Below are 12189 nucleotides of genomic sequence, written 5' to 3'. Positions count from 1 at the left end.
TGGATGACCCATCATGGGACGTAGTCCAGTCTCTCATCTTAGAATATAATACCTCATCTTCAGTAATGTAGGGTTATACATCAATATTTTATTGCAAGAATTACTTTGTAGTGAAAACTGCTCCTGATCCTCATGCGCATGAGTATGCGTAAGCATAACTGATTCTGATTTCCTATGATTAATGAATTTGTGGGAATCTTCATTATAGTCGATTGTTACATATTGTATCGCTGCTATGGGGCTACATTTACTTAGAAGCGGCTGTTTTAATTGCTCCACAAGGGCCTGAATTCTCAGTTATTTTTCTGTTGTTTTCGGTTTAGGTTTTGTTATTGCATAAGCTTGGGTGTGCCTTGATTCTCCCATTAGTTGCTTGTCTCTTTGTATGTTAGATAGACACTGAAGTTGAAGTTTAGCAGTAGGATTTGTCGAACATTTGGCATTATTGTTGTTATTATGATTCATTGGCTCTTTTTACATTTGACTTGTCCATGTGGTATCTTATATTTTTTTTGTCGCAGGAGTGATCATAACGGGGAGTTATTTTATGGAGTGGAAATTCTGGATGAAGGGGTGAATATTCGCTGGTTCTCTTTCAGTTTTTTGTGAACCGTATAAGCAATTCTACTTGGCACAATGGATTTGAATTTGAATCATTCATCATTTTGTTGACTCTTTTTTTGGGTAAGTGATTCAAGATGGAAGCACAAGCGTTGGGAAAATGGGAATTGTTAGACCATAAAATCTGATTGCGATGTGGTTGTACACTGAATGCATTTGTCAGTATGCAAATTGCACCTTTTTTTCTGTGTTGGTTACACAGGCGACAACCGGTTGGGCGTCGTCTGAATATTCGTGTACACTCATCTGCCCTTTTTAGGCTTTTGCTAAAAACAGCTGCCGCACAGCGATTTCTTTCTGCAATTTCCACCAAATACCCTTCACTTTTTATGAGTGACCTTTTGTCTTTCTTCACTCTCTTCTTCTAATGACTCAGCATCTTTTATTTCGTTCTTCTCCATTAATTTTTCTTGTTGCATGGTCAAGTTCTTCCCTTGTTCTTAATTAGACACACTGTATTATTAAGTAGCAAAGGTTTTTATAATTTGATTCATAAGATTTCTCTCTTTTTCTGAGGGGTTGCTGATAAAATTTGGTACTTTTTTGTTTTTGCTTGGTTAAAGTTTATACAGAGCGCTCAAGCAATAACTTAATAACTTAATACGGCGCTAACCGATTGTTTGGGCCCATTCCACAAAATAATCTCATGATTTGAAACGTTTGTTTTTAGGTTCTCATCCATTCCACAAAATAATCTCATGATTCGAGACTTGGGAGCAGCCTCTCCATAAATGGGGGTAAGGCTAGCCGACATTCACCTCTCCCAGACCCTGCGTAAAGCGGGAGCCTTGTGCACTGGGTACGACCTTTTTATCCATAGATCATCATTGCAAAGCCAACGAAATGCTCAGCCGTGTAATCAAATAGAAGATGAAGGCTGATACGTCTAGAGAAAGGATTCCATTCCTAAATTTTGAATTGTTGTAGAATTGCCGCGGTGATATTGAGTCGACAAGTGTTCTTGGGAGGGAAAGACCGAAATAGAGGAGTAACGCAACAAGGTGTTTGATGATTTTCGTCGGGTAGCGAAGGGAAATGAATTGATGCAAGAAAAAACCAAGGGTGTCGAAGAGATAAATGATAGATAACCTGTGATTCACTCAACCAGGGCCAACAAAGCTTGCTCGACGCTACTAATCGTGGACTCGCTCACACGACCAAGCCACTCACTTCAATTGCACAAAGCAAAGTATAATTTAATTCCGTCAAGTGTCTCTTCATGGCTTTCTAGTACAATATTGACAAATGTCTACAAATTAATAGACTTAGTTTACATAACGCCTTACAACCCTCAAAATAACTTAACAAAATCCTAAATAATTAAAATACACAACCTTTATTATTCCAAATCATAATAGCCGTTTTCGAATTGTATTCTTCAAGGCATGCCTCCCACATCAAGAACCGCATAAACTAGACTGGGATGGGGGTCGAATCATTTACTATTACGATACACCTACTTTACGTCTTCCCAAATTGTACCGTAACTAGTAGTATTAAGAGAATTATTACATCACACGTCAATTATTACAACAACTACTATTTATAGTCACTTGCTAGCTTACTCCTTAAGCTACCCTCCACAACTTCTAACAATCTTAACAACTCAACCTCATCATCTAATTCCTTTATCACAACCTTACATCTGTCACAATTAGTTGTTGCCATTTGGCATTCTAACAGCATCCTAACAATACCCCCCCTTGAAAACCTACTAACACCAAACAGAAACAAAGACAATAGCATATCAGAAATTGACAACTTCAGGAAATTTAGTCTTCAATTCTGCATAAGGCTCCCAAGTAGCAACCTCCTGGGAATGATTTTGCCACTGGACCAACACTTCAGTAACAGCTCCGTGTCCTTTCTTCACCATTTGCCTTTCCAAAATTGCAATTGGCATATCCTGCAGAATTCCAGCTTCAGTGATGACAGGTAAGGGCATTGTGGGAGTAACTTGGCTACCCAAATGCTTCTTTAAGCAGGAGACATGAAAGATTGGGTGTAATTTAGAGCTGTCAGATAACTTCAGTTTGTATGCCACTGTCCCAATCCATGCCACAATCTCAAAAGGGCCATAAAAATGAGGCTGCAACTTCTGAAATGAATGAGAAGCCAGGGACTTATGCAAATAAGGTACTAAGCGCAAATACACCCAATCACCAACTTCAAAACTCCTTTCTTTGTACTTCTTATCGTACTGAATCTTCATTCGACACTGGGCTGCTTCCAAATTGGTTTTGAGTAGGGACAACATCCGATTCCTTTCCAACAAACATTGCTCGACAGATTCGACTTTTGTAGTACCAGGTTCATAAGATGGAAGAAGTGGAGGGGGTTGACCATACACAATCTCATAGGGTGTCAATTTTGTAGCAGTATGATATCCGGTATTGAAACTCCATTCATCACTTCAGTTTGGCCATCAGTTTGAGGGTGATACCCTGAACTATAACATAGTGCAGATCCTTGTAAAGTGAAGAATTCTTTCCAGAATTTACTCATGAAAATAGGGTCTCGATCACTAACTATAGAAGTAGGCATACCATGGAGCTTAAAAATATTGTCAACAAAGAATTGAGCAATCATTGAGGCGGAGAAAGGATGAGCCAAAGCCAAGAAATGAGCATATTTGGAAAAACGATCCACTACAACCCAAATCACTGTTTTGCCCTTACAAGGAGGTAGACCAACTATGAAATCCATGGAAATATTAGCCCACACCTTTGAAGGAATTGGTAAGGGTTGTAAGAGGCCAGATGGAGAGAGTGTCTCATATTTGTGTTGTTGACAAATTGTGCACGCAGCAACCATATCTTTGATATCCTTTTTCATGCCTTCCCAAAAGAATGTCCTCGAAATTCGTTTGTAAGTTTTGAGAAAACCTTCATGGCCCACAGTGGGGGTAGCATGGTGTTCCTCAAACACTTTAGACCTCCAAGTACTAAGAGGACTAAGAACAATTCTGTGTTTGTATTTGAGAAACCCATTATCAAGTGTAAGCTAGAGATTAGCAATGGGAGTGGACTCGGATGAAGTTGATAATACCTGCTGAGTCTTCTCAATGATCCAAGAATCGTGCTCATTGTATCTCCGCAATTCATCAATCCATGTAGAATAAGGATAGGAAATAGCCCCACATTCAGCCATAGCACAGGCAGTAAGTACTGAGGAATCAGTGGTTAAAGGACTTCGAGAAAGAGCATCCGCATCTTGATTTTCACAACCCGGTCTATACTGAATTTCATAGTCGAATCCCATGAGTTTCGACACCCATTTCTGTTGAAAAGGGGTGTGAGCTCGGCCTTGGAAGAAGTATTTCAAACTGTGATGGTCTGTGCAAATTATGAAATCGTTGCCAACCAAATAAGCTCACCACTTTTGGATGGCATGAATAATGGCTAACATTTCACGTTCATAAGTGGAAATGACTTGATTTCTAGGACGAAGAGCCATACTTGTGAATGCAATGGGCCTGCCATCTTGCTCAAAACTGCCCCAATTCCATGACCCGAAGCATCACTTTCGATTATAAAAGGTTTGCTAAAATCAGGTAATGCCAAGACTTGTGGTGACAACATAGCTTCCTTGAGAGTGTGAAATGCGTGAGTAGCATCCTCAGACCATTTGAAGCTGTCTTTTTTGGTCAAGGCAGTGAGTGGGCCAATTATCTTTCCAAAATTGGGAATGAATTTCCTATAGTATCCCGTCAATCCCAAATAACCCCTTAAGGCTTTAACAGAAGTAGGAATAGGCTATTTAGATATAGCATCTAATTTTGCAGGATCCGCAGCCACTCCTTGTTTAGACACAATGTGACCCAAGTATTCCACCTTATCTATGCCAAATGCACACTTGGACTGTTTAACAAATAGAGTGTGTTGTTGCAGCGTATCGAAGACAATTCGCAAATGTCGCATATGAGATTCCCAAGATGAATTGTACACTAAAATATCATCAAAAAATACCAGGATAAACTTCATCAGGAATGGCCTAAAAATCTCGTTCATTAAGCATTGGAAAGTAGCTGGAGCATTGGTTAAACCAAAGGGCATAACCAGAAACTCGTAGTGACCATCATGCGTTTTGAAAGCAGTCTTCTCAAATCGTCAGGGTGCATGCGAATCTGGTGATAACCTGCCCTAAGGTCCAGTTTGGAGAAGTACTAAGCTCCAAATAATTCATCGAGCAGCTCATCAATAAGAGGTATAGGAAATTTGTCTTTAATGGTGATCAGATTTAAACCCCTATAATCCATACACATTCGCCAAGTACCCTTTTTTTTTCTAACCAAAATAACTGGAGAGGAGTAAAGGCTATTACTAACCCTTATGAACCCGGCTTGCAACAGCTCAGTGACACACTTCTCAATTTCAGACTTTTGAACAGGACCAAATCGATATGGTCTACTATTAGGAGGCTTATGCCCTTCAACTAATGGAATTTTGTGATCATGATGTCGGTGTGGAGGTAGTGTGGTATGAGTTGAAAACAGTACCTCATATTCTTGTAAGAATGATTGCAAGTCTTGTTGCTGTTGCTGATTGAGATTTTGGGATTGATTGTCACTGAGAACATGATCATCACAAGAAACTTGAACAGGCACTGGTTCGATTTGATATAGTATTGCTTCTACTGTGCTTTCTTGTTGAAGAAGTTTCTGCATTTGCATAGCTGTGATATCCTCCATTTGGTGCATGGTAGATTTTAAGCTAGTGATACAAAAAGTTTGAGAGCCTTTTGAGAACTGCATGTAGAGCTTGTCGAAATCCCACAGTATTGGCCCAAGAGTCCGTAGCCATTGAACTTCTAGTACCACGTCGCAACCCCCCAAGGGAATCACATAGAGGTCTGTTGTACAACTGTAATCCTGAATCTTGATGGTTGTTTGCGCCAAGGTACCTTTTGTAGCCACACGACCACCATCGGCAATCTTGACATTAAAAATGTGACTTGTATCTAACTGTCCTCTCAAACGTTTAACGAGATCCAAATCAATAAAATTGTGGGAGCTACCAGAATCAATAAGGATCGTGACCGAGCAATTTTTGATAAATCCGGTAACCCTCATTGTGTTGATCGTAGCAGGTGCAGGGGTACCAAACAAAGCACATGCCGTGATTTCTGGTTCTTCAGTCCCAATGTCATCAGTAAGCACTACCCCATCATCCTGTTCCTGTACATCAAGAATGAGCAATTGCTTCTTGACACATGAATGGCTTCTGACATATTTTTCTTTGCAATGGTAGCACAACCCATTTTTCCGACAGTGATCCACCTCCTTAGGGGTCAATCGTCTGACAATGTTAAAATTTGGCCTTGAATCCGGCTGTGGTTGATTGTGGAGAGTATTCACAACTGAAGATCTCGAATTAGGAAAAACAGAGGAGGATCTCGACAAAGATTTCATCTTGAGATTTGATATCTTGGCATCTATTTGTTGAGCGAAAGAAGAAGCTTCGAGCACATCCCTTGGCTTAAGGAGTTTCACATCGTGACGTAGTTCTGGTTTAAGACCCCCAATGAAGCAAGATTTGAGAAGAGTAGGACTAATGTCCCTTGTGCGATTCAACAATCGACGAAACTTGAGAATGTAATCTCGAAGGGTTCCGGTCTGTCGCAGTTTCACCAAATTCTCGGCAGAGTCTTCGAATTCAAAGGGTCCGAATTCTTCGCATAGCACCTTCGTGAAGTCGTCCCACGTTGGGTAGTTGGTGAGACATTTAACCCATTGGAACCATTGAAGAGCTTCGCCTTCCATGTGGAAAGACGCCATTTTTACCCGTTTCGAATCATCGATACCAAAGAAATCAAAATAGTGCTCAGCTTTGTAGATCCAACCCATAGGATCGTCCCTTTCCACGAACCGGGGAAACTCCATCTTTAAGAATGGCGATCGAACATGATGGGTCGAATTCTGACCAAAATTAGGGTTAGCCCCATTGCACAGATTCGGATCACTGGCCGTAGTTTCAGAGGAGTCGCCGCCGTTAGGACCACCATGACCCTTGGTTGCCAACGATTGAAGCTGCATCAAGATCAGATCTTAACTGGACTTGAGATCGGCGATCATGGTTTCCAGGCTAGAGACTCGGGATTCCATGGCTTTTCTGGATGCTTGTCAAGTCATACACTATTGAAGGATCAAGAGGGATCGTGGACTGGCTGATACCAATATTACGATACACCTACTTTACATCTTCCCAAATTGTACCGTAACTAGTATTATTAAGAGAATTATTACATCACACGTCAATTATTACAACAACTACTATTTATAGTTGTTGATGCACAAAATCAGCGAAGACTTTGGTACAACAGAAAGTGTCAGGTTTTGTGACCTTCGCTTGGTTGCTTCGGTCACTAGTGAGGATAAGTACGTAAATGAATAGAGACAGAGAAGCAAACACAGGATGTACGTGGTTCACCCAGATTGGCTACGTCCACGGAGTAGAGGAGTTCTTATTAGTAGTGAAGGGCTTACACAAGTACAAAGGATCAAGCTCTCAATTTAGTGAGTTCTTGTGAATGATTTAACACAAATGGCATTTGGCAATATTGTGGGGGAATGACCCCTATTTATAGAAAAACTTGTAGCTTTGTCACATTGACATGTGTCATGTTATGATTGGTTCTTGATGTCGACACGTGCTGCGCTCTGATTGGCTTCTAATCTTGACACGTGTCGAGTAGTGATTGGCCTCCTGGTCGGAGGGGAACTCTTCTGGGTCCTTGACAGTATAGCGTTGGCCGGTGCTCGGTAGTTTCGGGATTGGTCAAGTATGGTACAAACAGTGCTCCCCTAAGTTCCCGTCTGAGGGAAACTCCTCGGTTGGGGACTTGCAAGATCCAATCCCTTGAGTAATCACGAAACTTCTAAGTACCGAAGTGTGGTCTGATCTTCATCTGCCCTTCTCTGGAAGTACCTTTCCTCCATCCGGGAATGGTGTACTTAGCTGATGTTGACGCACAAGGTAATGTATCAATTTCACTTAAAGCTTAGTTGTAGTTTCGGGCTTAGTCAAGTGTGATACAAACCCTATAGTAGGAGTCCCCCAAGTCGCCGAGCTAGGAGATCTGCCGAAAGAGGTGACAGACAAGGTAAGCAGTCAAACTTCCAAGTAAGCAACCCAGGATCAGAGGTTTGACTTCGGCTTCCGGTTGATTGTTCTCCTTCTCCTTGTCTCTCATTCAACTGCCAGGATAAGGAGAAGCAAATGGATAAGAGATGATATGAGATACTTTTGCTTTTGAAGAAGTAACTTTCCACAAGCTTATTCTTGAACTGTGCTGGAGGGTTTTCTGGTGCCCTTCAGAGTATAAGGCCGACTCAAAAATTTGAGGGTCAAAACAAGTCCATCAAATCTAGAGTACGTTCGACCTTGATGATATGGGATACTTTTGCTGTTGACGGAATAATGAATGTGGTATGGAAAGGTGTCGTGCTGTAGTGATCTGTTTCAGCTCACCGTTGAACCTTCTGCTTCAATCTTTTGCATGGCAGAAGTGGTGTGCAACCTTTGCATTTTAATGGTCCTTCAGAACATTCCTTCATAGTGACTCATCCACGCTTGGCAGCTTCAGTGTAAAGAGCCAATATCTGATCAACTGTCATGAGGTATTTGCCGGTGGAATTCGTGACCTTGACAGCAGTTGAGGATGAGTACTCGAGAGCAATGCTAAGTAAGCAACCAGGCAAAGGCTCCAGGCAGTCAGTTCCGAATTGGAGGTTTGATTTCAGGTTCCGACTGACTGCTCTCTTTCTCCTTGTCCTGCAGGTGTGGACAAGGACAAAGACAAAGATAGGGAGAAAGCATGATATGGGATACTCTTGCTTTCGACCCTGATGATATGAGATACTCTTGTTCTTGGTGTGGCTTATTTGCTGAGGTATTATCGGGGGGAAATAAAGCTGAGTATTTCGAGAGGTTATGTTGAGGGTGCCTTTTCGAATGCGAGAAAGGGTTGAGCATTTTTGCAGGTTTGCCTGTCCGTTGAGGAGGGAGGTCAATGTATATAGGGATTTCCCAATAACAAGTAGTAATGCTATTCCTTTACCCTTCTTGGTCATAGCAATGTAGTGGGAGCTGCCAGCTTCACGTGTTTTAATTTTGTCAGAGCACTTTGAAAAAGTGGTATGTGGTATCTGGAAAGCTGATGTTACGTGTGAAGATTACAGACAAGCTTTATCTAAGGAAATCTGGCTCTCGAAGTTCTGAGAGTTGTGCCTCTTCGGTTTTCGAACAAGCAATCCCGTCGAGGATCTGACTCTCGAGATTCGGAAAGCGGTGCTACTCCGGTTTTTGAGAAAGTAATTATGTTGGGAGTCTTTTCTCGAATGTGAGTAAAGGTTGGACGTTCTTGCCAACCTGTCTTGCCGCAAAACACGGAGGTCGACACACATAGGGACTTTCCAGTTGTCAAGCAGTGGTGCTGTTCCTTTACCCTTATGGGTAATAGTAGGGTAGCTGGAACTTCGAAATTCTCGTGCCTAAACTTTGTCAGAGATCTTTGATAAAGTTATATGTGGTACCCGAGGAGTTGATGGTGCATATGGAGAGCGGTGATTGAACAGTAAGATTCACGTGCTTTCTACTTCACCAGAAATCTTCGACAGATTGCCCGTAATTTCCGCAAAGCTGAGTGTGCATGTGACAGGTGCTGACGAGGCTGAAAAAGCAGGTGCTTCTTCGATTTCTGAGATCGGCCCTCGGGGTCTCTGAGCAGCCCAGCTTTTGAGAAAGCAAACGCCTCTTCGATTTCTGAAGCTCTGTCGAGTGCAGATTTTTATAGAGGCTGGCATTAAGTTCCACAGCACACTTGAATCTCTACCAGTAGAAGCTCATTTCTTGCACTTCTAAGATCTTGATTTGTCTGACCTCTTCCCTCTTCAACACATTTGAAAATGTCTGGACCCTCCGACCGTCGTTTTGACCTGAACCTTGGAGAAGAGACAGCCACGCCTTCTCCAGACAACATATGGCGCCCATCATTCATATCCCCTACTGGTCCTCTTACCGTTGGGGATTCTGTGATGAAGAATGATATGACCGCTGCAGTGGTGGCCAGGAACCTTCTCACTCCCAAAGATAACAGACTACTTTCCAAACGGTCTGATGAGTTGGCTGTTAAGGACTCTCTGGCTCTTAGTGTTCAGTGTGCAGGTTCTGTGTCTAATATGGCCCAACGCCTATTTGCTAGAACCCGCCAAGTTGAATCATTGGCTGCTGAAGTGATGAGTCTCAAACAGGAGATTAGAGGGCTCAAGCATGAGAATAAGCAGTTGCACCGGCTCGCCCATGACTATGCTACAAACATGAAGAGGAAGCTTGACCAGATGAAGGAATCTGATTGTAAGGTTTTACTTGATCATCAGCGGTTTGTGGGTTTGTTCCAAAGGCATTTATTGCCTTCGTCCTCTGGGGCTGTACCTGGTAATGAAGCTTCAAATGATGAACCTCCAATGCCTCCTCCTTCTGGGGTTTTGTCAAGTACTGAGGCTCTGGATAACCACCCTCCGGTGCTTTCTCTTTCTGGGGCTCTACCGACTGCTGAGACTTCCCCTAAGCAACCTTTGTGAAGGCTCCCTTTTGTTTGTTTATTTTGACTCATGTATATGTACATATTTGTGGCTTATCGAAAATATTAATAAATAAGCTTTGCTTCATTTCAATATATTGTGTTAAATACACCAAAGCCTTCTTCATAAAGTTCTTTGAATTTTTGCTTTTGTTGAAACCTGTATTGTTGAAGCTTTGTGAGTGAAGCATGTAGTTTGAGGTAGTGTTCCCTTAATTTCCCGAGTGAGGAAAACTTCTCGGTTGGAGACTTGAAAAATCCAAGTCACTGAGTGGTTGTGAGACTGCCGAGTATTAAGGTGCAGTAACATATGGTGGGAGTCCCCCAAGTCTTCAGGCGAAGAGAGTTGCCGAATGAGGTGTCTAGCTAGTAGTCAATGTCATGAGTAGGAAAACTTCACTTGTTTCTTTTCGAAGTGGTAACCCAGGGCTCTTTCTTCATATATTGTTTTTTGTTATGAAGATGTGTTAGGCCCAAAGAAGTGGAGGCCTAGGCCTTTTTTTTTTTTTTTTTTTTTTTTACTCCCTCCCTTTTTCTTTGGAATGTTTATACAGATATCTATAATGTGGCCTTTGTCATGATTTTGGAGGATGGGTGTATTCGAATCCAATGAGGGGTAGGGTATGACTCATTATCATGTGCCATGATTTTGTCTTCCTTTAGCTTTTTTTTTTTTTTTTACTTTGCTTTACCATTTTTGCTTTCCTTTAGTCTTCCTTTAGCTTTTCTTCAATATAACACCATTTTCTGTGGCTCAGATCGCAAAACCATCTTCATGAAAGTTGTTCCTTAGCTCGTGAACTACAACATATCCGAATTGGAGATCCATCGGAGCAGTACAACTCCAGAAATTCAGGTATGATGAGTGATTGTTCGTCATTTGTATATCAACGCGTCAGACTTGTTGTGAGCTTCAAAAACTCCATTTTCTCTTGCTCAGATCAACATACTTTCTTCATCGAAGTTGTTCCTTAACTTGTGAACTACAACATATCCAAATTTGAGGTCCCTCGGAGCAGTATAACTCCAGAAATCCAGGTATGATGAGTGACTGTTTATCATTTGTCTGTCAACCCGTCAGATTTGTTGTGAGCTTTGAAACTCTATTTTCTCTTGCTCAGATCAGCATGCTTTCTTCATTGAAGTTGTTCCTCAGCTTGTGAACTACAACATATCCAAATTTGAGATCCCTCGGAGCAGTATAACTCCAGAAATCCAGGTATGATGAATGACTGGTTATTATTTTTCTGTCAACCCGTCAGATTTGTTGTGAGCTTTGAAACTCTATTTTCTCTTGCTCAGATCAGCATGCTTTCTTCATTGAAGTTGTTCCTCAGCTTGTGAACTACAACATATCCAAATTTGAGATCCCTCGGAACAGTATAACTCCAGAAATCCAGGTATGATGAATGACTGGTTATTATTTTTCTGTCAACCCGTCAGATTTGTTGTGAGCTTTGAAACTCTATTTTCTCTTGTTCAGATCGGTATGCTTTCTTCATTGAAGTTGTTCCTCATCGTCTCTTTCATAACATATCAAAAATTCAGAATGAACTAATGGTTAAATATTTCCAGATCTTCGAAACATCACAGCAGCTTCGAAATCTGCAAGAATCCGACTGTCATGTTTGGAGCTTCAACACTTTAATTTCCGTCGCTCAAACAGAAATGGTTCCTTCTTGAAAGTTGTTCATATGCTCAAGAACTATAGGGTGTCCAAAATTCAGCTCCATTGGAGAAGAGCAGAGGTTGCAGAAATTTGATAGATGAAAGGAGGCGGAAGAGGGAGAGAGAGAAAAAGTCTCTTGGGTTGGATTTCTATTTTGGGGCAGATTCCAATTTTTGTAGCACCTTCATTATTGATGAATTGCTTGTACTTTTGTCCATTATGAAACTTGGGACTTTGGCTTGTTGTTGGATCTATTATAATATGTTTGGGAACATATATAAGTGAATAAATAAGAAGGAAAATTTTGGGCCCTTGTGGGT

General features: G+C 41.4%; 2 protein-coding genes across 20 annotated transcripts; one reads left to right on the top strand and one right to left on the bottom strand.

Annotated features, from left to right (window-relative positions):
* Window positions 1–2368: 2368 nt before the first annotated feature.
* On the bottom strand, window positions 2369–2833 carry LOC139187928 (uncharacterized). Its single transcript, XM_070804553.1, has one exon. The coding sequence runs from the start codon at window positions 2831–2833 to the stop codon at window positions 2369–2371; it is 465 nt and encodes a 154-aa protein (XP_070660654.1).
* A 7894-nt stretch (window positions 2834–10727) lies between these two features.
* Window positions 10728–11922, top strand: LOC139188069 (uncharacterized). Of its 19 annotated transcripts, none has more exons than XR_011571216.1 (6): window positions 10728–10816; window positions 10959–11056; window positions 11141–11238; window positions 11322–11419; window positions 11503–11600; window positions 11776–11922. XR_011571216.1 is itself a non-coding variant. In XM_070805101.1 (5 exons), exons 1-5 carry the CDS (start codon window positions 10791–10793, stop codon window positions 11881–11883), a joined length of 423 nt encoding a protein of 140 aa, XP_070661202.1. In that variant the 5' UTR covers window positions 10728–10790; the 3' UTR covers window positions 11884–11922. The 19 variants fall into 19 exon arrangements, 1 of the variants encoding a protein (XP_070661202.1); XR_011571219.1 differs by having other exon boundaries at window positions 10731–10821; window positions 11327–11419; window positions 11508–11600; XR_011571217.1 differs by having other exon boundaries at window positions 10731–10821; window positions 11327–11419.
* Window positions 11923–12189: the final 267 nt, after the last annotated feature.

Source organism: Malus domestica, chromosome 09, assembly GCF_042453785.1.
Source record: "Malus domestica chromosome 09, GDT2T_hap1".
NCBI lineage: Eukaryota > Viridiplantae > Streptophyta > Magnoliopsida > Rosales > Rosaceae > Malus > Malus domestica.
This window is presented reverse-complemented; position numbering and strand designations above follow the sequence as displayed.